The following is a 24157-nucleotide window of genomic DNA, read 5'->3' as shown; positions in this document are numbered from 1 at the left end:
TCCATCACTTAAACACGTCTAAGAAAACAAAACTGCACTTAACATATGTAAAGTATTTATGAAAAAAAAAACTGAAATCAATGGCTATGATCTTTAAAAGCAAGAAAACGTTGAATAAATAAGTACTAAGTTCTCAAAGCGTGTGTACTACCTAATAGTGATTGACTTAGGCCGATGATGGTAAACCCCAGAATCGATTTTTAGGGTTCCGTACCAAAAAGGTACAAAAGGAACCCTTATGGTGCGACTCTGTCAGTCCGTCCGTCTGTCTGTCTGTCTGTCACATCGCCAAATATTTCAAGAACCACTTAAGCTATCGATTTGAAATTTGGAATAGTTATGAACAACCCTAACCCAGACACATTGAAAGTATTAGTTTTTTATTTTATTATTAACAACTATAGAAAATGGCCAATATGAAGAGGGAGCAAATTTCCAAAGTCTAGTGACTAGGTCAAGTAGGGTATCATTTGAAAGAGCTCAAATTGACCATTCCATAATCAGACCTCTATTTTAATAACATTTTTTTAAATAACAAAACATGATTTCCGAATTTAGTTTGCAGTTTATAGTATTTTTCCTACTCCTCTACTGTTATCTGTCATTTATGCATTCATTAACACGAATATAAGAACATACATAAAAGATTTCAAGAAAAGTCTATATTGTCTATTCCTCATAAAAGCTCTTGTGCTTTTATAAGCTATAACGTTACTGCGATTAATGGCTACCAACCTAACAAAACCAAAACGAATACAGTTTTAAACTAAGTGCATTGCTGCCAACTTACAAAATATTCATTTGGTTGCATAGTAAAAATAATTACTTCATAAGTCAGAAACACGCATGTGACACCCGTAATATAGCAACACCCATAGACTACGAAGACCGCTTAGCGTTGCTTGTTAGTCTCCGTAGGCTACGGTGGCCAAAATTGAGAAAAAACTGTCCAAAAAATTAATTTATCAAGTAGCAAGTACCAGGGCCTCATGAGTTACGAGGAGGTGTCGCCGAGCGGCCGAATATAAAATACTATTATGCAACAGTTGTATAATAAGGGTCAAAAAAGGCGAGCGGCGTGAGTTACAATGTGAGCCGGAGCCGAAGGCGTAGGCGAACAATGTAAAGGAATACGCCACGAGAATTTTTTGACCTACTTATACAACGTTGCATACAATATTTTTCCTACGAGTCAACAAAAATAAATCTTAATTTAGGTAAACAAATTACAGCAAAAGTATATAGCCAAGACGCGCGAGCATACCTTGTTCTGCGCCCGGCCCGCCCCGGGCCGCGGCCGGCCGGTCAGCGACACCTTCTCGTAACTCATGAGGCCCTGGTACTTGCTACTTGCTAAATTAATTTTTTGGACAGTTTTTTCTCGATTTTGGCCACCGTAGCCTACGGAGACTAACAAGCAACGCTAAGCGGTCTTCGTAGTCTATGGGTGTTGCTATATTACGGGTGTCACATGCGTGTTTCTGACTTATGAAGTAATTATTTTTACTATGCAACCAAATGAATATTTTGTAAGTCGGCAGCAATGCACTTAGTTTAAAACTGTATTCGTTTTGGTTTTGTTAGGTTGGTAGCTATTAATCGCAGTAACGTTATAGCTTATAAAAGCACAAGAGCTTTTATGAGGAATAGACAATATAGACTTTTCTTGAAATCTTTTATGTATGTTCTTATATTCGTGTTAATGAATGCATAAATGACAGATAACAGTAGAGGAGTAGGAAAACCAACTTTACACTGTCCTGTTTATTACACTTGAAATTTCTATAAGATTACATTAATGACACCTTTTTAGGGTTCCGTAGTCAACTAGGAACCCTTATAGTTTCGCCATGTCCGTCTGTCTGTCTGTCTGTCTGTCCGAGGCTTTGCTCCGTGGTCGTTAGTGCTAGAAAGCTGAAATTTGGCATGAATACGAGTATATAAATCAATAAAGCCAACAAAGTCGTACAATAAAATCATCAAATTATTTTCGCTTTAACCGTAAAGTGTGGGGTGTCGTTGGAAAGGTCTTTCAAAACTAATAGGGGTTTTCAAGAAACATTTTTTGATAAAGTGAATATATTCGGAGATAATCGCTCCGAAAGAAAAAATAAATGTGTCCCCCCCCCTCTAACTTTTGAACCATAGGTCCAAAAAATATGAAAAATATCGTGGAAGCTTAAGAAAGAGATTAAATGAAAACTATAGCGGACATGATCAGTTTAGCTGTTTTTGAGTTATCGCATTCCCTTCATAGTAAAAAGACTTACTTTAATTAGGTACTGATTATGCAAATTTGCCTATTTGTTTAACTCGGGTGAAAGGTACCGTTTCATCCCTTCGTTAACAATTTAGTACCTATACTTTAAGCTCTAGTTTAGCTCATTGTGACGGAAGAGTAACTACGGAACCCTACACTGAGCGTGGCCCGACATGCTCTTAGGTACCCTAAAATAAATTAAATTTTTAGATTTTATTGTACGACTTTGTCGGCTAGCACTGTCGACCACGGAACAAAGCCTCGGACAGACAGACAGACAGACGGACATGGCGAAACTATAAGGGTTCCGTTTTATGCCATTTGGCTACGGAACCCTAAAAAACAATTACAAATATGGAATCGATGAAATAATAAATACTTTATTAGAGATGAATACTGTCTCTAAATGTCAAATTACACAAAAAACTATGATAAAAAATAAAACCAACAAATACTAAAATTCTTTAGATAATAATACCTAATAGCAATGGGCACAACATAAGTAAATTGTACTCCTTTTACGAATCACATGGAAAACTAAATTGTCCATGAACTTTCTGCCAGTGTAATATGATATTAGGTATCTAACCAGCATAGTAGAACTTACTTGAAATAACTTGGAGAGCCCCTTTGGTTTGTCTTGTGAGTCCTGTCATGTCTATATTAATTAAAGAAACAATTATGATATCTTACTTGTATTTGAATACCTACCTTTACTATAAAAGCACATAGAAGCAGCTTTTATAGTAAATGTAGGTGCCTATGATATAATACGATATATAACATAAATAAACTAATGCCAACATTTTCGATTTTAGTAATCAAATGTTTATTAATCTTTTAGCAAAGTCGTCATTCGATATCATCAAATTCTAAGAGTTTCCACTTGAATAAATCCTATGGCAAAATCCTCGAATTGAATTATTTACCGTTTTAGGATTCTGCCAAAAATAAGCTTTAGGGACATTAAATTTTATTGTGTACAATTAAGGATTTAATTGTACTGATACTGTAAAATTACATTTTACTTAGTACCAAAATTTCGGACCCTTTTTTCCATAATATTGAAATATTATAAACCAATAATCTTGTGTGTAGGTAAATTCATAAACGATGGGAATAATAATCTTCTTGGTAAATCGATAAGTCTTCCAGAAATCGATTTTGATTATATAATAAACTATAACATTTTCACTACCTGGTTCAACACATTATTATAAAACGTGCAAAATTTTCACAATTCAGAGTTGACTTTAAACTGCTCTAGGTTGAAAACGACTGAATCGATTATTCTAAAATACATACTAACGGCCCGATTCGAAGAATGAAATACGATAACGACAAGTTCTGGTTTAGATAAGTACTCATTTAGTTATCGTTTGTATGTCGTATAATTGACAGAAGCAGCTCGATTCGGGCAACCAATGTCACTTTGAGGTTAGAAATATAGTAAATAGATCTTATTGGGATCACAGCGGAATCAAAATAAACATAAATTTTGACATGTCGTTTAGTTACCGATTTTTTAAATATCTTTCCAGAATCTTAAACGTGTCTTAATAATTCTTCGAATCGGGCCGTAAGTGATACTGAATATTCTTTATATAGTGTTTAAAAATAATTAAACAGATTAATCAAAAATTTTTAATTTACTTACAAAGCCCTTTAATTTGCCCCACATGGTATGTTTAAAAGAAATTCTTTGTACCGCCGACTTTATAACGTCATAGTTAGTACCCCCACCATTTTCGCGTTTGTCATGTCATATATTTGTATTCAGGATATCATACATGCACTGCTACCAAATACCCACGACCGAGATGATTTGGACGGAAAGTAATCTAAAACCTTATTCGCCAACCTACTATATAAGAACAAATGGATAAAATTGCATAATTATTATTGGCATTATGGCTTGCCATTGTTAATTGTATCAATCACCCAGCACGCTATAAAATTTACAATTATTATTTATCGTATGGCGTTTACACACTGGTTATACATATATAAAAAACTTAATTCAAAATTTACATTTCTGCAGATAAATACTCGCATCTTTTGTCAGGTGTTTAAAATCCTCAGCTGGTCCGTTGTATTTCGTGACGGGGCACTCGAATACCATGTGCTGCACCGTCTGCTCTGGGTGTCCGCATTCGCACGCCGCCGACTCGCTCCACCCCCACTTGTGCCAGAGGTACGCACAGTTACCGAAGCCAGTTCTGAGGCGGTTAAGTCTGCACCATATTTCTCGGCTTTCCGTGAACCCTTGGGGCCGTTTCCCTGGGTCTAACTCAAAAATGGTGTTGTCTACACTGTGCTGAGCCTCCCATTCTCTCATCCACGCTTGGTCGTCCTGATGTGATGGGTTGTGGGTGTGAAAGATTTTGGCCGGTGGGTTTCCAGACTTGAGTCGGGTGATTTGAAGACTGCTCAGGTCCTTATGTATCGGCAGTGAAGAATTATCAGAAATTTTTGTGACCTCTCGTATTAGGCATTTCTGTCTCCGGATGTCTGGTGGTGCTATGTTACTAAGGACCGGCAGCCAATACAAAGGCGTTGGCGAGATGCAGCCCGTGATTATTCTCATTGTACTGTTAAGCTCAACATCCACACCGGCCACATGTGCACTGTTCATCCACACGGGGGCACAGTATTCCGCCGTTGAGAATACGAGGGCCATAGCGGACGTCTTTAAACAAGCAGCGCTGGCACCCCATGAAGTTCCTGTTAGCTTTTGAACTATGTTATTCCTGGTCTTCAACTTTCCAGCCAACTTGCTAAGGTGGTTTTTATACGTCAGGCTCCTGTCTAGGGTTATACCAAGATATTTTGGGCAGAAATTATGGCGCAAAAGTGTCCCTCTAAATTTCACTTTTAATTCTCTTTTCGCTAACCTGTTCGACAAATGGAAGCAACAGACCTCTGTCTTATTTGCATTTGGACGTAGGCGCCAGTGCTGGAAGTATTCATCCATGGCCTTTAGGTCTTTTTCCAAAATGGCTTCTGTTGTTTCCGTGGATTTGTTCTGCGCTACTAAGGCTAGGTCATCAGCATAGGCGAATTTACATGAGGTCGTGACAGGTAAGTCGTGGATGTAGAGGTTGAAGAGCAGGGGAGCGAGCACAGATCCCTGAGGTAGACCATTATTCAAAACCCTCGTTTTACTTGAATGTTGGCCCAGATGTACTTGGAATGATCTGTTTGTGAGAGAATCTTCGATCACTCTAAATATCTTAAGACACGGAACAGCTTTTAATAGTTTATAGAGCAGGCCTTGACGCCAGACGGTGTCGTATGCAGCCGTGAGATCTATAAAGACTGCAGAAGACTTTGTTCCTGATTGGAAACCAGCTTCTATATATGTAGTAAGGGCGAGGACCTGGTCGCAACAGTTCCGTTTCGGCCTAAAACCAGCTTGTTCGTTTGGGATTTTCGAAAGGATAGTTTCCGATATTCGGTTGTAGATCAGACGTTCCAGTAATTTATAAATAACGCTGAGTAGGGCAATGGGCCGGTAGCTGTCTGCTCTGTCGTCGGGTTTTTCAGGCTTAAGTAAGGCAATGATTTTAGAAGACTTCATTTTAGGCGGTATTTTGCCAAGTTCTATTATATTGGTATAGAATGCCGCTAGCCATGACTGTGTCCGCGAGCCACAGTGCTTCAGGAACTCGGGAAAAATGCCATCTTCTCCGCAGGCTTTATTAACAGTGAAGTGTTTGATTGCAGAACTTATCTCGGGTATGGTTATGGGGCCGCTATATTGATCATCTGGGGTGGCTTCAGACTTTAAGAGTTTCAGTTTCTTGCGTATTTCACGGGTATGAAGTTTGTGACTCGGGGCTTTCGAGAGTTCCACTATCCGGCTTCCAATAGCGTTTGAGCTAACTTTCGGGTGGCTGTTTTGAGACGTCTGCCCGGTAGTTAGCCTTCTCAAGAGGTGCCAGGCCTTGCGGCTTGAGTGCGTGAAGTTCATCTTCCCAACGGTATCTTCCCATTTTGCCTTACGAGCTTCATCTAAAGACCTTATTAGTTGATGGGCCGTATTTCTGTCAGCTGTCTCTTGAAATTCCTCCCATAGCTCCTCGGTCTCACTATTCCAGCACGGAACATATTGTTTCCTATATCCCCGTGGGACGTACTGTTTTGCAGTAGAGATAATGAGCTTTTTGAAGCGGTCGTAGTTTCTTGTTACTGGTTCGATCCATCTAATTCTCTCATCTAGTTTTTCAGCATATTGCTTCCAGTCGGCTTTATGAAAATTCCATCGCGGGCCTGGGTATGATTGAACTAGAGGGATTTTCAAGCCAATTTCAAGGACAATGGGGCGGTGCTGGCTATTTGGGAAATCACTAAGTATTGACTTCTTCGCTGGAACTGGGAGACCGTTCTCATCTTTAGAGGTAAATACTAGGTCAGGATTGTAGGTCTTGCCCCATCGAGCTGACCTGAACGAGCCTCTACTTTTGTTATCGTGGACGAGATATGCGTTTGTTTTGTCCACCCACTCCGTGATATATTTGCCATTCTCGTCAATATACTTGTAGCCCCAGGAGGTATGATGACTGTTAAAGTCTCCCATATACACGGAGGGATGTTGAAGTTCTGGTAGCGCTGGTTTTGGCCATCGACTCTTTGGTGGTTTGTAGATGTTGCAGATTTTAATTTCGCCTACTTCGATTGAGGTCACGGCGATGTTCTCTTGGTCTATATTGTTGGAGATGATACAATAATTACGTCTACTTAACCTTTATTTAACTAACTTAACCTTTTATTATCTCAAAGACTAAATAATTAACTAAACTAAGCTTTTCTCGTGTTACATGCTAACTTTTACTTAACACTTCTTATGAACAGACTCTGTCTGAGGTCTGACGTTGGTATAATGGATAATTTAGCATCTGATTTGTACAATTTATTCTGACACTAAAATTATGCGTGTAATATAAAATATATCACATACTGTCAAATTAGAGCACCGAAACGCTCTTGTCTTTGTCGTGATATCAGGACCTGACACGCAATGTGATGGCTTCGCTAGGCTAGAGGAACACGCCAGCCTGGAGTTCCCGACGGACAGTTTATTACACTTGTAGGCATGAATAATGTGTGTTAAGTTGTAGTTTGTAACGTGTGATGTATCTTATTTGTTACTCTTTTGTTATATACACATCGTGTTTTTATTGAATTCCATTAACTCCGGGGTATGGGTAAGTATGTTTAAGGAAACTAAATGGCATAGTTATTAAAAAAAATATTTTTATATAAAGTAATTAAATGGTGCATATAGCGCTGCTGTAACACGGGCATTATATTTAATTCAACCAAACAATTGAAAACTGTGACATATGAATGTCATTTCAAACATCAATCATCCGATATAGTATTTTGTTTAGTAGCAAATGTATAAACTCGTACTAAACAGTAATTCATATGTAAATAGGCCTTAAGGCAAGTGTATACGCTCATAAGGGCCTTATAATATAAAAATAAATTATTGATAATCTCTGAAATGGAGTTAATTAAAATACCGGTTAAAATTTGAAAAAGTTATCTACGTAATTTAAGCTCAGGAATGTACCCTTGAAATTAACGGAAAAAATTGTGATCCAAGAGTCTAAAAAATAGTTAAAATTAATATTTTGTGCCTAACATTAATGTTTATATATGAAAACAAATTGTGTTTTCATAGATATAAGTATGTGTATGAGGATATATAGGGTTTGTTTAAAGGTTGTTAATATAAAATATAGTAAATTGTTACTTATTAGACAGAAACGCGAAAATTCATGTAAAATTGCAAAATTTTCAGAAATATCATTGAAACCGTTAAATTAAATATGTGCATGCTTTAAATTCCTGTTTCGTAGTGCCAGCGCGTCCACTAGACGAGAAAGTGCCACGCGGTGTTTCGTGTAGGTATCAGTTTAGAATGCGGCAACCATGTATTTCTTTCAGCTACGAAGTTTACAACCTTTTTAGGGTTCCGTAGTCAACTAGGAACCCTTATAGTTTCGCCATGTCCGTCTGTCTGTCTGTCTGTCTGTCTGTCCGAGGCCTTGCTCCGTGGTCGTTAGTGCTAGAAAGCTGAAATTCGGCATGGATATATAAATCAATAAAGCCGACAAAGTCGTACAATAAAATCTAAAAATTTAATTTTTTTGAGGGTACCTCCCCTACACGTAAAGTGGGGGTGAATTTTTTTTTGCTTCAACCCTACAGTGTGGGTTATTGTTGGAAAGGTCTTTCAAAACTAATAGGGGTCTTCAACAACCATTTTTTGATAAAGTGTATATATTGGGAGATAATCGCTCCAAAAGAACAAAAAAATGTCCCCCCCCCCCTCTAACTTTTGAACCATCCAAAAAATATGAAAAAAATCGTGGAAGTAGCTTAAGAAAGACATTAAATGAAAACTATAGCGGACATGATCAGTTTAGCTGTTTTTGAGTTATCGCAAAAAGTTTCCCCTTCATAGTAAAAAGACTTACTTTAATTAGGTACTGATTATGCAAATTTGCCTATTTGTTTAACTCGCGTGAAAGGTACCGTTTCATCCCTTGGTTAACAATTTACTATACTTTAAGCTTATTGTGACGGAAGAGTAACTACGGAACCCTACACTGAGCGTGGCCCGACATGCTCTTGGCCGGTTTTTTGTTAATGTACCTGGTCAGTTTGATGTTTTGTATTATAGTACATTGTGCAATGAGGGGGGTTGAAATATTGGACACGAGGGTGATAATTGCCAACAGCCGCATGCTGCAGGGAATTAAAGACCCGAGTTGCAATATTCTTACACAAGAGTTACACAAAATGTTTTTCATCACACTTGCGAAGTAAAAACAAAATTTTAAGCGAAATAATTCTTAAATACGGTGACATTTCAAACATTCGTCCGCAATATTGACATTGTTTGACAGGTTAGGCATCGAAGGCACAGACCTATCAGGCATTCAGTCACGATTGAAAATTGTGTAAGGCCCACTTGCACTATTCCACTAACACGGGGTTAACCGGTTAAACCTGAAGTTACCATGGTTACCAGTACAATTTGACACTGGGTTAATGGATTAACGGGTTTAACGGGTTAGTGGGATGGTGCAAGTGGGCCTAAAAATATTTTAAACGGCTATTAAATAATGAAATTAAATCTTTCTAAACATAACCAAAAATATTAAATTAGAAACGTCAATGTTTTAAAAGTAAACCCACATGGATCGTATGAATTAGTGACAGAATAAAATAAAAACGCTATAACTCCCAGAGAGTTATAGCTCACAAACCATAACTCCCGCTGGAACAATATAAGCCTTTGTCCTTTATTACACCTGGATAAAATAAGATATTTTTCATTTATTTATTCCATTGGATTTAGCCAGTCGTTTGTTTGTGTTAATGCCAAATACAGTTGGGTTAATTTTAGGTAGAAACCTAAAACAAGCAATAAAATTCTATACGTTGCAATGGGCTTAGACCTTTAAATATGTATCGCGGCCTTAAACATATCGTTAGACAATACCATAAATAAGTAGGTACGTAAACACGAACCTTTTCATTCCTACAATTTGGATACGGTTATAATTATAAACGTGTCCTGTACCCCTAGTGTAACTTTGATCGACATCATAACGTGACGAACGCGTTTGCGTTAAGTCTCATTTTGTATAGGATTTTGAGGTTCCAAAACGTCCCGCTTGGCGCGCTCTTTCGAAATCCAATACAAAATGAGACTAAACGCAAACGCGTACGTCACGTTTAGAAATCGAATTTAATTACACTAGGGGTACAGAACAAGAATTTAACACCTATAACAGAACCACTCGATCACAATTCTTATAGCTAATAGATCAAGTAAGCGAAATACACTGATGTCAGTCATAATAAGAACGTGATGCCACTTACCGTCATTACACATAATGGCGTCACGTACAGGAATCCGAAATTCACCAAATCGAATATCTCCGAGTTGTATTTTTTTAGATGTTGTATGCATATTGTCTCCATGTGCCCGTTGTCAAGGTTGTACGTTATAGTTTCAACCCATATAAACTTGGGCGCGCTGTATGCTGCACTCGTTATCCATACGCCTATGATAACCATCTGCCAAAATAAAAACAGTTAGCATCATATTGGCTAAATATACGTCCTATAGTAAAACTGACTGGATCTAACGGCCCGATTCGAAGAATGAGATACGATAACGATAAGTTCTCATTTAGATATCGTTTGTATGTCATATAATTGACAGACACGGCTGGGTTCGGGCAACCAATATCACTTTGACGTTAGAAATATCGTAAATAGATCTCATTGAGATTACAGCGGAATCGAAATAAACGTTAATTTAGACATGTCGTTTAGTTATCCATATTTTAAATATCTTTCCAAGATCTTAAACGTGTCTTGATCATTCTTCAAATCGGGCCGTAAGTGTATGTAATTTTATGGCCTGGTTAATCCATATTTCTTGTAAGGTAATACTTGAAGGAACAGTCAGACTCGGATTTACGAAGTTTCCCAAGCGGCCTCCTTACTTCATTATTCAATAAATAGTTACGGAAAGGTGCTGTCTGACTGGGCTCTTCCTTGGAAACTTTTATTAAACTTATCGCTCTTACACAGAAATATGTTCAAAATGTTCAAATCGGAGTTTTAAATGTATGAGAGATTTAAATAATGAATAGATAATAACAACGCAAGAGTGACTAAGCGTTCACATATATCGAGAGGTCTCTGGTTTTTTTTTTAAGTAATAGTTATTGGTTTTAATATCTTGAATTAGCTTCAAGTCTAATAGTATTGCTAATATCAGGTTAACTTTTTGGCATGAGCTGGTGGAGCGAAAAAAGTTCACATGATATTACTTCAATAAGTCTGGGTAGAAGACTTATTGATATATTTAGTGTTTAATCCTTCTATACTATACTGTATATTTCAAAGAAAAGGAAGTTCGCCAGAAAACTAGTTAAAATTGAATACACGAGTAAATCTTACCCTAAGTCTGGTAGACGTAAGAATTTGCTTGCAGGTTATAGGGTGTATAATAGCAAAATATCGTTCAGTGCATATTACAACCAAGATAAATATAGATGCTGTGTAACTGAGTGAATGTACAAACTGGTACATCTTGCACAAAAAATCTCCAAATACCCAACTGAAAAAAGAAAAAGGTATGAATAGGGTTAGGCATTTGACTAGGCATATAAATAAATTTATAAACACATTCATATGTGGGCAGTACTGAAAGTTCGTATTACGACCCACTTATAGATGACGCAGTGAAAAAAAGTTGTTTTAAATCTAACTCCTTAACAAATTTTTGAGGTATAATTAATGTGTGTGTTATCGTAAAGTAAATTTGTACACATTGTCAGAAAGCTCGTAAAAAGGAATTGTAAAAGAAATTTTATAGTTTTTAAGATTATACCTACGAAATTTCAGTATGATTTAAGTAGATACTTAATAATTTTGCTAGTAACCGGTAATAAATAAATAAATAAATAAATATTATAGGACATTAGTACACAAATTGAGTAAGTCCCACAGTAAGCTCAATAAGGCTTGTGTTGAGGGTACTTAGACAACGATATATATAATATATAAATATTTATACATACTTAAATACATAGAAAACACCCATGACTCAGGAACAAATATCCATGCTCATCAAACGAATAAATGCCCTTACCAGGATTTGAACCCGGGACCATCGGCTTCGTAGGCAGGGTCACTACCCACTGGGCCAAACTGGTCGTCAAAAATGCAAAAATGGTGGTGGTGGTAATACGACATTAAATTTCGTATTTTCATCCCATTAGCATAAATAAAAATTTAATTTTAAATCAATGGAATGCTGATGTTAATACTATTTAATGACATCTTAGTAAGTAAATAAATGAACTGCCGGAAAACAGACTTCGATATCCGGCTAACCAAGGAGTTGAGGTTGTAACGTTGATAAATGTTAAAATGAGGAAGAAACTAGTCTAATTTGGTTTAGCCGTTTAGTAATTACGAGGGACCATAGAACATACAGGTGCAATACATAACTTGCCTTTTTTGGCTTTATCATAGTCATTATAATAGAGGCTGTTTACATTCTGAGTATCTATGATTTTTTTCCGATAATTTGACTTTTCTATTATTTTTACTATACTCTGTTACAAACTGAGAATGTGTACAGCTATCGATTGAAATAGATTAGTCGATTTATAACTCCTGCTTTTAAAATTCATTATTCGGTTAAATGGTTCATGCTCTGTATATTACATATAGATATGTCCACCTGCGCATAATGTGGACAAAATAGAAATTCGCTATGAGAAGATTATTCGAGAGCAGACCAGATCAGTTGTCCTGTTGTACAATAAGTTCGGTTATGCTCTTCAAATTGTCCCTTTTAGATTTAGCATGCCAGTAGTGGTCTATGATTATCTGCCATTTATTATTTTGTATATTTATTTATTTAAACTGTATTATTTATTGCACTATACATGAAGAGTACAAATGGCGGACTTAATGCCAGAAGGCAAATATAATATATATAGAAGGTATATTGTTTAAGCTACTAGAATTAGCTTATAATGATTTAAGTCAATAAAAGTAATCAATATGCCGTATGTAATAAATAATCATCGACGTGCCGTGGAGGCAGTGAGGATGAGAGAGGAAGTAATCCTGAGTGATTAGCTGTGTCCTGATCCGGCACTAGTCCCGACATCCGACTGATGCAAACAATGTAAATAGGCTTTTCCGCTTGGCTGGATGTATAATTAATAGTTTATAACATTAGGTATATCTTGTTCACATCTTTATACTTACCTAGGTATGAGATATATCGTCAGATTTTGGAAGACACAGAATACTCCCACACATAAATCTGCGACAGCCAGATTAGCCAAAAAAAAGTTAGTGATAGACCTCAACCGCCTTGACAGAGTCACCACAAGGATTACTAATAGGTTTCCTGAAAAAAAAAAACACTAATTACAAAACATGACATCATATCCAACTAATCCTACGATATGTAAGTATGATAACAAATTCGTACTAAATCCACGCTTAAGCACGTAGGTATTTTATCAAGCTTTATATTTAATTCAAGGGGCATTCGAGCGAGCATATTGCATATTAAAAAATGTGTGCAGGTAATGTCATTATAATTACGAATATTACATTTCAAACATCTGGTTCAAAATTAGTGAAAAACATACTAGGTACAATTACGTAGAAACGGAAATGTTCCTCTGAACTGAAATTAATTTTCAAGTGAATCACGTAGAGCGCAGTTAAATGTCTATTTGCGCTGAGCGATCGAGAACAATACACTAAGTAATCGCTATCGAGCGATGCCAGCTGAGGACATATACTTAGCCTTCTATTAGACAAAAAATGACGCCTGCATGTTTATTACAGCTACATACAAAATTGTTTAGTGTTCTATTTTTGGCTTATTAAGCTTTAAATAATGAAATAATTTTAGCACTTAATTCTATCAGGGTAAATGAAGTAGCTGACAATTTAATTCATAGCTTAGAAGTTAGAATGCCTTTTTTAACAGCCATTTTCGTTCGAAATTATAAATATTTAAGAGCATTAATTTGGATTTGATTTGTTATGGTTAACACAAAATATTTTATAAGCGTGCGTGTAGAGAAAAATGTTTTTTTTTTTTTTTACTCGATAGCAAAGTTTGTTTAACCCTTGAAACCCATGCAACACATCCACTCTTCGAGCCACTCTCTACGCTCGTGGTTAAATGTTGGGATCTTTCAATTGCTCGGGTAGGTATCAATATTAGCACGAGGATCTACATATCAACTTTGTTTCCTTGTAAAACAAATACCTAACTATTTTCTTTTATTATGCCTATATAAAGTTAACCAACCATGGTTAACAAAGACAATACAAAAATAATATTGCGGAGCTGTACGGTAATTACGTTAAGCCTTCCAGTAAAAGTATTAAGTTGTAATATTTATTGGTTGTTAGTGTCTGCATACATTATTTATAACGGGGATCGATTATGACATTTAAAGGACATCGATAAATTGAGTACTTATCGGCAAACTTTCGGTATTAAATTGCCCAACCGTAAATTATGATATGACCATTTGGCCTTTTAATCTAGCTAGCTAATAACGGCCCAGCTTTGCGTAAGTAATCTTGCCTGAGAGTTATAGTTTCACATGTTAGTACACCGACCTACCTATACTTTATATACAGACGGAAACTAAGGAAAACCATCTAGGACAAAGATATTTTCTGTTAATTTCTCAATGAAAGAACTGCTATCGAAGGTAACAGAAAGGCCGTGATTCGGTTAGGGGCACAAATAAATGTTGCACATTCCTTTGAAACGGCAATTTGATGCGGCATTTTAACTTTCCCAATTAAAGCTGTGCGTCGTAGCAACTTTCCTGTAGAGATAAATCTTGTGGTGTAGGTAGGTACAATAGGGTTGTTTCCATCTACAAATCTTAGGGCAGAATTTTATCCCAATAAATTCTTATGGATTATAATAATATGTTAAACTACCTTTAGTGGACCTCTAATGAGCATATTTTTGTAAATATTGAATTTAAAATATCTTTTAACACACGTCACGTGACCCAAGTCGAAACGACATTGAAGATTCTGATGACTCTCGGTTTGATAGTTCGATCAACCAAGGCCCCCCCGTTGTTTGTTCTCAGTACAAAATTTAATACTCAAGCCGTAGCCATTTTGGTGGTGGGCAAGCTGTGTATGTGTGCGTATAGGTAAATGTGTGTGAACAGACCTTGGTGTTACGTGTGTATGTACATAGTTATGTGTCAAACCGTAAACTGTGACGTCAAACAATTTTCAAAGAGCGTTTTGGGCGCGAAAGCATCTTTCAACAAATATTTTGTTAATTTAAAATAATTAAAGCCGTTTTTAGGGTAAAAGTTGAATTTTAAGACAACGTTTGGTTAATATAGATTGTATTAAAAAATTTGCTGTCTCATACTTTTTGTCTGTCCGACCTTGACATTTTCTATGGGAAAGTATTTTTTTTTATATATAAAAATTAAAACTAATATAATACATATTTATTCCCGCCAAACTGTAACGTTTATTGACGTCCAATGTATGATTCGGTTCCGGCAATAAACTTTTTTCTTTTACTTTTAAATATCGACACAGACAGAGTGCCAAAATAGTGCATTACAGTACAAGTTCGAAAAATAGAAAATTCACAACGAGTGGGGATAAATTAAAACACAACCGAATTGAGTGTTTTAAATCGACACGAGTTGCGAATTGCCTATTCGCACATGTATAGTAACGTGATGTGCTAATTATCGCACGAGTGCGGTAAAGTAGCATCATATGTACTGTAATTATGTGTTTGCACGACCTTTATTGCCCATACAGTATGGTGGCGTGTAAATATTTTGGCACTTTCTCCATGTCGATATTTAATACCTTGGCTGTACATTTATTTTAAATACATCTCATTGGGTAAATTGTGGTATGTATGTGGTGTGTGTATGTGGAATGCCATTGTTTTTGCGGTCACGACACACATACGGGCACAATTCAGTCATAAACACGTACCTTTAACCTCCACTTTTACCTTCCGGGCTATTCGGTTGTGGAACGCTTTGCTAGTTAGAATTAAGATTAGCTAAATCTCTCCCCATTTTCAAAAATCAGCTGAAACTATAATTTTATCTCTGCCTTAAGTTGCCATTTTATATATTGTATGTATATATAAATATATATTATATTATATTGTATATTTATTAGTGTATTCGGTATTATTTTGTATAAGTAATATGTAGTATGTGTGTTTGTGTTTAATAGTCAGGGGCGTAGCTACCGCCGTATCTGCCGTATCAATTATACGGGGCCCTCGGGCCACGGGGCCCCCAACGTGCGTTTTTGTGAGAAATCTTTACCCTTCCTAAGGGCCCCCAAACGAATTTTTATACGGGGCCCCGCCAAGGCACGCTACTTCCTAAGGGCCCCCAAACGAATTTTTATACGGGGCCCCGCCAAGGCACGCTACGCCACTTAATAGTCTCCATTTTTAGCTTCTTGCACTACCTGTTGACTTTTGGATGAGTTCTACATTTCCTGCTACCTAAAGGTTGTTTGAAAGAGATCGCTTTTTAGCGATAAGACCTATTGTTACCTGGTTTTATTTTCCTTTAAAATTTATTAGTAGTTTTACATGTATGGAAAATGTATAATTGTTGGTGCAATAAAGAATATTTACTTTCTTACTTTAAATGCGGCCTCTAAAAAAGCTATTTGTTTCCCGTACCTATACAGCGTGTATTTTTGATACGAACACATAATCAAAGGGCAGTTAGTTAAGGTTTATAAAAAATAGACGACTTTTATTTTTTCATACAAAATAATTCAGCAAGCGACGTGACGTCACAACTGTCACAAGTGATCGTGATGTACGAAATACATTGCCCCTTGAAAAAAAATCAAAAATTAATTATGCTCTGGTAGTGAAGATTTAACTTAAAAAATCTTTCAGAATTGTTTTAAAGCACTAAAACATACCTACGTCTAGTTTAAGTTTGAGGTTATATTAAAAATACACACTGTATAGTATTACTAGTACAGACACAGACATATGTATTATTTGGATCTGTCCAAGTGTCCACTCACAACTCTCACAAGTGCCTCTACCATTCATGTGCCAACTTCAAAGTGAGTTAAAACATAAAATCAAATATCTAGAACACGTACCTACTCCCTGGCTAAGTAACTTTATAAAATTCTGACGGGGGATGGTGTTGTACAATCATATATGTCCGACGACCGGTCTGGCCTCGTGGGTAGTGACCCTGCCTATGAAGCCGATGGTCCCGGGTTCAAATCCTGGTAAGGGCATTTATTCGTGTGATGAGCATGGATATTTGTTCCTGAGTCATGGGTGTTTTCTATGTATTTAAGTATTTATAAATATTTATATATTATATATATATATCGTCGTCTAAGTACCCTCAACACAAGCCTTATTGAGCTTACTGTGGGACTTAGTCAATTTGTGTAATAATGTCCTATAATATTTATTTATTATTTATTATATGTACTTTTTTTTTTAAATCTACCATTTTCTCAAATTGTATAGTATCGATATTTGAAACCTTTATACTCGGACTATTTATCAGCCTATTCAATGCTCTGGCATTCAAACAGGATATTGGATTACAGGTTATTTACAGCCCATATTAAATACCATCCTAGGAAGCGCTGGTGGCCTAGCGGTAAGAGCGTGCGATTTACGACCGGAGGTACCAATGAGTTTTTCGGAACTTATGTAAGAAATATCATTTTGATATTTACCAGTCGCTTTACGGTGAAGGAAAACATCGTGAGGGAACCGGACTAATTCTAATAAGGCCTAGTTTACTCTCTGGGTTGGAAGGTCCGATGACAGTCGCTTTCGTAAAAACAAGTGCCTTACACTATGAGCCTTTGCAAACTGTTGGGACAACGCGAGAAAGATGATGATTAAATACCACACTGATAACCGGGCTCTACGCGAGCCCTCACTTTCTTAAATAAGATAAATTGGTTAAACAACTATTTTTGTTATTCTGTCCCTTCAGCCATCAGGGGGCCTCCCGCGAGAACCGAAATTAGCAAATTGCGAAGCTCTTTCTCCAATACTCTCACTAAGACGTAATAAGAACTGAAGAAATTATGGGAGGTCCTTGGAGATCTACTAAAATTATAAGGAGGCACTTTAGTAATATCACAACATTATTTCATTGTTTACCGTTACATACTCGTAATATTTACATGACTTCTATTAGATAGTTGGACGAAGAGTAAATGCTCAGATTTGAATATCTGTGAATTCAATGTTAGATAACATTCTATATTTAAATATACAATATCAAGCTCGAGTCGATTGCTAATCAAACCTCTTTCTCTTTACACTAACACACCCCCTCAATCGACTCTGCTTGAAGTATTAATTTACATTAGTACTCTTTTCTAGTCACAGCAATATTTCCAAAACAAAGAATTATTCTACACATAATCAAAGACATAATTTAGTCAGATAAATTCCACTCTGCAAGATATTTCTCCTCCTTACACGTCTTTCCCCTTTATTCTCCCACTCGACACATCAACTCTAATTATATGTCATAAACATCTATTTACTTTATAAACAATAAAATATTTAAATACAGACTTAGAAATCAAAATTGGTTCATTTGTTTAATTGGTTCATTTGTTTCATATTCACTTGTCACGACTTCATTTCTTTCATTTTCATTTATTTCAACTTCTTTTGGGTCATTTTCACTTGCTTCACTACTCAATCTTCTCAACTGAATATCGCCTTTTTGAACAGTCTTTACTTCTACTTCTCATTGTTTTTTCTTAACGTATCACCTTCTCGACCTTCATTATTGTTGACTCTTTCAACTTGATTTTTTTCCTGTCTGTTAACTTCTGTATATTGTGGTGACTGTTGCTAATATGGTTCTCTGCAATGGCACATCTTATTTCTACATTTTCATTTTCAGGCTTTATTGTCATTGTCATCTCCAATTCCTTTGGCTTCCAAAAATAATTTAGCTAGTTTTCTCAATTTGAATAATTTGTATTCGTTTTCAATTTGTTTATGTCGTCCATGTTGTTGATGTTTGAAAATTACGTACGGTTTTCTTCAACTGATACGTCAGTCTGGTTGCTAGCCTTATTTTATAAACAACTCCGTTGTTAGGCTTATCTTCTGAATTATTTGTGCACTAAACTAATTAGTTTTTCTGAAACACTATATTATACGTCCTATTGGCTTTTTATTGTGATGTTTCATGAAGAAGTAAAATTTAAAAGCACTTTAAACGTTTTTCACTTTCGTTCAGTTGAATTTGGGTGTTAGGTTAGGTGAATTAATTTATAATATAAAAGGAAAACTCTGTGTTGATGTTTCTTACTTCGTCTTATAGGTACATTTTTATGTTTTTTATAAGTAATTATATTTGTGCACTGAAGCATACCTCCTTTGTATTTCCTTTAAGTATTAGTTTTATTACTCAATTTCAGTCGCAATAAATCATTGTCACCTCTTTATTCTCATTAAAATCTATGAAGTGTAAATCGAGTCATTTATTACTTACTGTCTGAACGACAATGTCCCCTTGGCTTAACTTACGGCCCGAATCGAAGAATGATTAAAACACGTTTATATAAGATCTACCATATCTTAATTACATGTCCAAATTGGCGTTTATTTCGATTCCGCGGTGATCCCAATAAGATCTATCTACGATATTTCTAATGTCAAAGTGACATTGGTTGCCCGAATCGAGCTGCTTCTGTCAATTATACGACATACAAACGATATCTAAATGAGAACTTTCTAAACCAGAACTTATCGTTATCGTATCTCATTCTTCGAATCGGGTCATTTATTCACGGTATCCAATATTTTCAAGGCTTCTTCAAGAGTATACTGTATTTTACTGTCATCAATATAATTTCGTACATTCAAATGTGGATATCATGCCTGTCATATTGACAAAGCCTCACAGGATGCACAACAAAGCTTGTGTTGCGCTAAGGAACTGTATACGTCGATAAAACGTAATCGACAGGTATAAGATATACGGGAAACACAGAATCTTATTTACCATAAAGAGATTCATATAAAAGAGATGATCAGCCAAAATTTATAAGGATTACCGCCATTTTTTTTCGTAATTGCGGAAAAAGTACCATAGTGAAAGTTGATCAATGTGACTTGCGCACATATTCACCTTGCATATTATGGCTTAGCTTCACGATGGAACATGGTTGGAACGTACCTATAGTCTTCAAGAGAACACGCTGAGTGAAACATTGCCTTTTTTAAAACACCTCAAATCTTATTTATTATAGCGATATTTATACTTTCATCAACAAATCAATCATTTGCATTAAAAATAATGCCATTGGGTGAAGTAGAACTGCTAATGAAAACCAGAACGGAACTCATCATCGACGCGTATTTCAATTTGGCGATTTGTCTTCTTCGTTAAGAGGGAACAGGAGTGGTCATTTCTCCATACAAACGTACTCGACTATTTCCTCCGTAGTTCTTGACACTAGAGCAATGTTTTTTCAACACGGTTTTTGCGGTAGGCCTCCTGATGGCTGAAGGGACTGGGTTGTTTAACCCATTTATCTTATTTAAGAAAGTGAGGGCTCGCGTAGACCCCGGTTATCAGTGTGGTATTTAATCATCATCTTTCTCGCGTTGTCCCAACAGTTTGCAACGGCTCATAGTGTAAGGCACTTATTTTTACGAAAGCGACTGTCATTGGACCTTCCAACCCAGAGAGTAAACTAGGCCTTATTAGAATTAGTCCGGTTTCCTCGCGATGTTTTCCTTCACTGAAAAGCGACTGGTAAATATCAAAATGATATTTCTGATATGAGTACCGAAAAACTCTTTAACCAATATTTTAGAGCATTTATTTAAACAATATAAGCATGTGTGCGATCTAGGTTATTTTTCATTCATTTTAAGCGATAATTCTGTTGTCATTTGAAATTACAAGACGGTAATATGTTTGCCATTGTCGGCCGAAAAATGTCATTAAGTATCTATTTTCATAGTGCGGCTGAATGTTTGTAGGAAAATTTAAATAATTTATAAATAAATATTTTTTATGTTTTACTTAAAGCATTAATTTAACGTTTGAAATATGAGAATTATGATTATCAACAAAAACAAGCGTAATCAATTTTATTCATAGATATGTCTGAGTTGTATAACTGCAAATATCTTGCCGTTACTTACTAAAAGGTTAATTTCAACTCGACAGCGACACCTCCACGTGTTGCCGAGATAAAGGAATATGATATGAATGATGTGATATGATATGAAAGGGTCTTGACAGACAGACAGACGGGCGGACGGATGGACGGATAACAAAGTGATCCTATAAGGGTTTATTCTTTTACTTTTAAGGTACGGAACTCTAAACATAAGTAGAGCGTGTAGTTTAGTAGGTACTTACCGAAGAAACAACAGCAAAAGACTATCGTATAAAGAGCAATGAATATAGCCCGGATATCTGTTCTATCAAAAATATATTCATCGTCGTTTAAAGGATTACTATTATTTATTCTGGAAACGTTAACAAACGATTCTTTATTATGGATTGACCCGTTGGGGTGGCTTCTATTTGCGGTGACCCAGACGCTTGACTGAATATCTGACACGATTAGGTCTTTTGTTCCCAGCATGTTTCCGGATCCATCCATGAATGTATGTAGGTTATAATGTAGGTATACTTTCTCTGCTCCCTTTCATTTTACTGCCAGATACCTGTAACAAACAAACATACATTTTATTACAATTTTCGATCACCGTGCGTCAATTCATTTCGATGATGTGTGTTTGATACACATAATGAATACGTAATAACTACCCGATGGGATCGATGTTGGTTAGAAGTTTAGAACGTAAACTGCTATTTTATTTATACGTTAATAAAACAAGGCCATCACAAAGGCTCTTTTTCACGTAAAGTAACTTCATTTGAGACGAGCTCAATTGTGACAACATAAATCAATCAATCCCTAAATCTGAGGAGCCTGCGAACACCGTGCACCGAAAAGAAATCGGATTGTGATATACCAATAAAACTTGGTGGAGAAGAGGGAACTTAAATAGATATATACTCAAGGTCGTATCATAACTCAAATCAAAATCATAAAAAATTGTGAAATCAAAATCGGCTTCCTGTTTAAATCAGCGTGATAGATTAACTGTTATCCCAATTTATTTATATTTGATGTTAATTTATTCCTATCTTCGTGTTAATGTATGCACAGGGCGAGAAAATATGACGATTACTCAAAAATTTTACAAAGTTGACGTCGTCGTAAATTAATAAGTCGTAAGATACTCTAATATGTGACGATGTTCCCTCTAAAACGTTCTTAAACGTCATTTCATGCTGCTGTAAACGCTTCCAAAGTGTAAAATAAATTTTCCTTACTGAGCAGAGGACGGTATTGCAATTTTATTTTAGAAGTGGCGGCGACTTTGCTGGCCTGAGATACGGCCGGGTTCATATTCAATTTCTACCTCCAACGGACAAATGTCCAAAAAAAACCTATATTAATTCACAGGGCTCAAATTTCCATGCTCAATTTTAGCTGAATAGGTTGGGCAATATAGTTTTGAACAGGCAACAGTGAAACAGAGTCCTAATAGACAGAATTACTTTCACATTAAATTTATGATATTAATATGGATGGTTTTCGCGTTTACCTTAAAGAGATACGTATTGTGAAATATTGAGTCAATATGACTGGTCTTGCCTAGTGGGTAGTAACCCTGTCTATTAAGCCGATGGTCCCGGGTTTAAATCCTAGTAAGGGCATTTATTAGTGTGACGAACACGAATATTTGTTCATGTGTCATGGATGTTTTGTATGTATTTAAGTATTAATAATTATGTATATATTATATATATATTATATATATATCTTTGTCCAAGTACCTATCCCTCAGATCATAGAAAGTACTAGATGGCTGACGGAGGCGTGGCGCGTGTCGCCGCGACATGGCCACATCGTGGCCATACCGGCTCGCCGTAAGAGAGTAGCAAATTAGCTGTCATTGAACAATGTGCGCGTCAATTTTAGTGAAATGCCGAATTATAGCCTTATTTTGTGTCGAAATAGTAGTGCATCCAAAAACTATACATTACATACCACATGTGAGTAATTTTTTTTCACGTATTAGTCAATAAAACCACACATTTTAACAAATAAATCCAGTGAAATATGATTTTTCTGAGTCAGACCATGTTGTCATACAAACGCGTGGCAATTTGTCCATGCATCCTACATTGACGCTTTGGCATGGAAAACTATTTGTAGTGTCCTTAGCAACGGCGCAATGCATTAAACCGCTAACATTATTCACAGGGGCATTATTGTTTCTTGGTACGACCGCCAACCGCTCCCTTCATTGACGCCGCGAAGTAGAGTGGTGCTCGTGCATATAATTGATCTTTGAGCGTTATCGATAAAAATGTTTGTATATAGTGTGTATGAAAGTAATTATTTTTCAGGTAAAATTTTACAATTATTTTATATGCACCTAATGTTTAATTTAATACTTATTAATTTGAATTGAAAATCGAATAGGTAAGTCAAAAAATAAACTGATTTAATTAAGTACAATTTTTTCATAACATTATAGTTTATACCTATAAGTATATATATATATTATATATATATATATATATTTTATTCAGGCTCTTAGCAACGTTTCGAATAACTGCACTAGGTATAATCAAATATGTTCATGATTGCAATTTTTTTCAGTTTCCCGAAAAATCCCAGTATTAAAGAAAAATGGATAGATGCTACAGGTAGAGGGCCCTAACTGGTTTACGAGCGAGAAAAGTGTTATTTGTTCGGATCATTTTCAAGAAAAATGTTTCCAGTTACACTTCGCCCCGTTTATATAACGATAGAATATAAATATGTTTAAAATAATAGTATATTGTATACTTAGTCGATCCAAAAGTTCTATCAGAAAGATTTTTACTGATAATTATGATTATTATTATTATTTCTATGTCCCTTACAAATTCTCGGGATCATGGGGTCCCTGGCATTTTGAAGGCGTGCGTGGGGCCGAAGCCAACACGTAGAGGCCCCTTGTAATAAGACAAGTTACTCTAAAAGTAATGTGACACCAACCGACGATTATCCCTGTTCACACTATAGCAGTGCACCCAAGGACAAGCCCCGGTTAATGTAGGACTATTGTAAGAAAAAGGTACAAAAAGAAACCGGGCTATTGGGTTGGGTTGCTAGTGGACTGGTAACCGAGACTAAGGAGGTGACTATGGCACCTGCCCTGATCATATGTTATAAAAC

The 24157-nt window shown here is 36.0% G+C and overlaps 1 protein-coding gene across 2 annotated transcripts in view; it reads right to left on the bottom strand.

The window, feature by feature from the left end:
* Window positions 1-24157, bottom strand: part of LOC133517749 (trissin receptor) — a 205105-nt gene that overhangs the window by 55647 nt on the left and 125301 nt on the right. For both annotated transcript variants that reach the window (XM_061851142.1, XM_061851141.1), the window contains 4 exons: window positions 21271-21581; window positions 13082-13226; window positions 11255-11414; window positions 10163-10360 (listed from right to left, as the gene is read on the bottom strand). In XM_061851142.1, coding sequence (XP_061707126.1) covers window positions 10163-10360; window positions 11255-11414; window positions 13082-13226; window positions 21271-21517 — 750 coding nt within the window. In that variant the 5' untranslated portion in view covers window positions 21518-21581. The remainder of the gene's footprint in view (window positions 1-10162; window positions 10361-11254; window positions 11415-13081; window positions 13227-21270; window positions 21582-24157) is intronic.

This window comes from Cydia pomonella, chromosome 5 (genome assembly GCF_033807575.1).
Source record: "Cydia pomonella isolate Wapato2018A chromosome 5, ilCydPomo1, whole genome shotgun sequence".
NCBI classification, from domain to species: Eukaryota; Metazoa; Arthropoda; class Insecta; order Lepidoptera; family Tortricidae; genus Cydia; species Cydia pomonella.
Note: the sequence above shows the minus strand (reverse complement) of the source record. Positions and strands in the feature narration are given on the sequence as shown.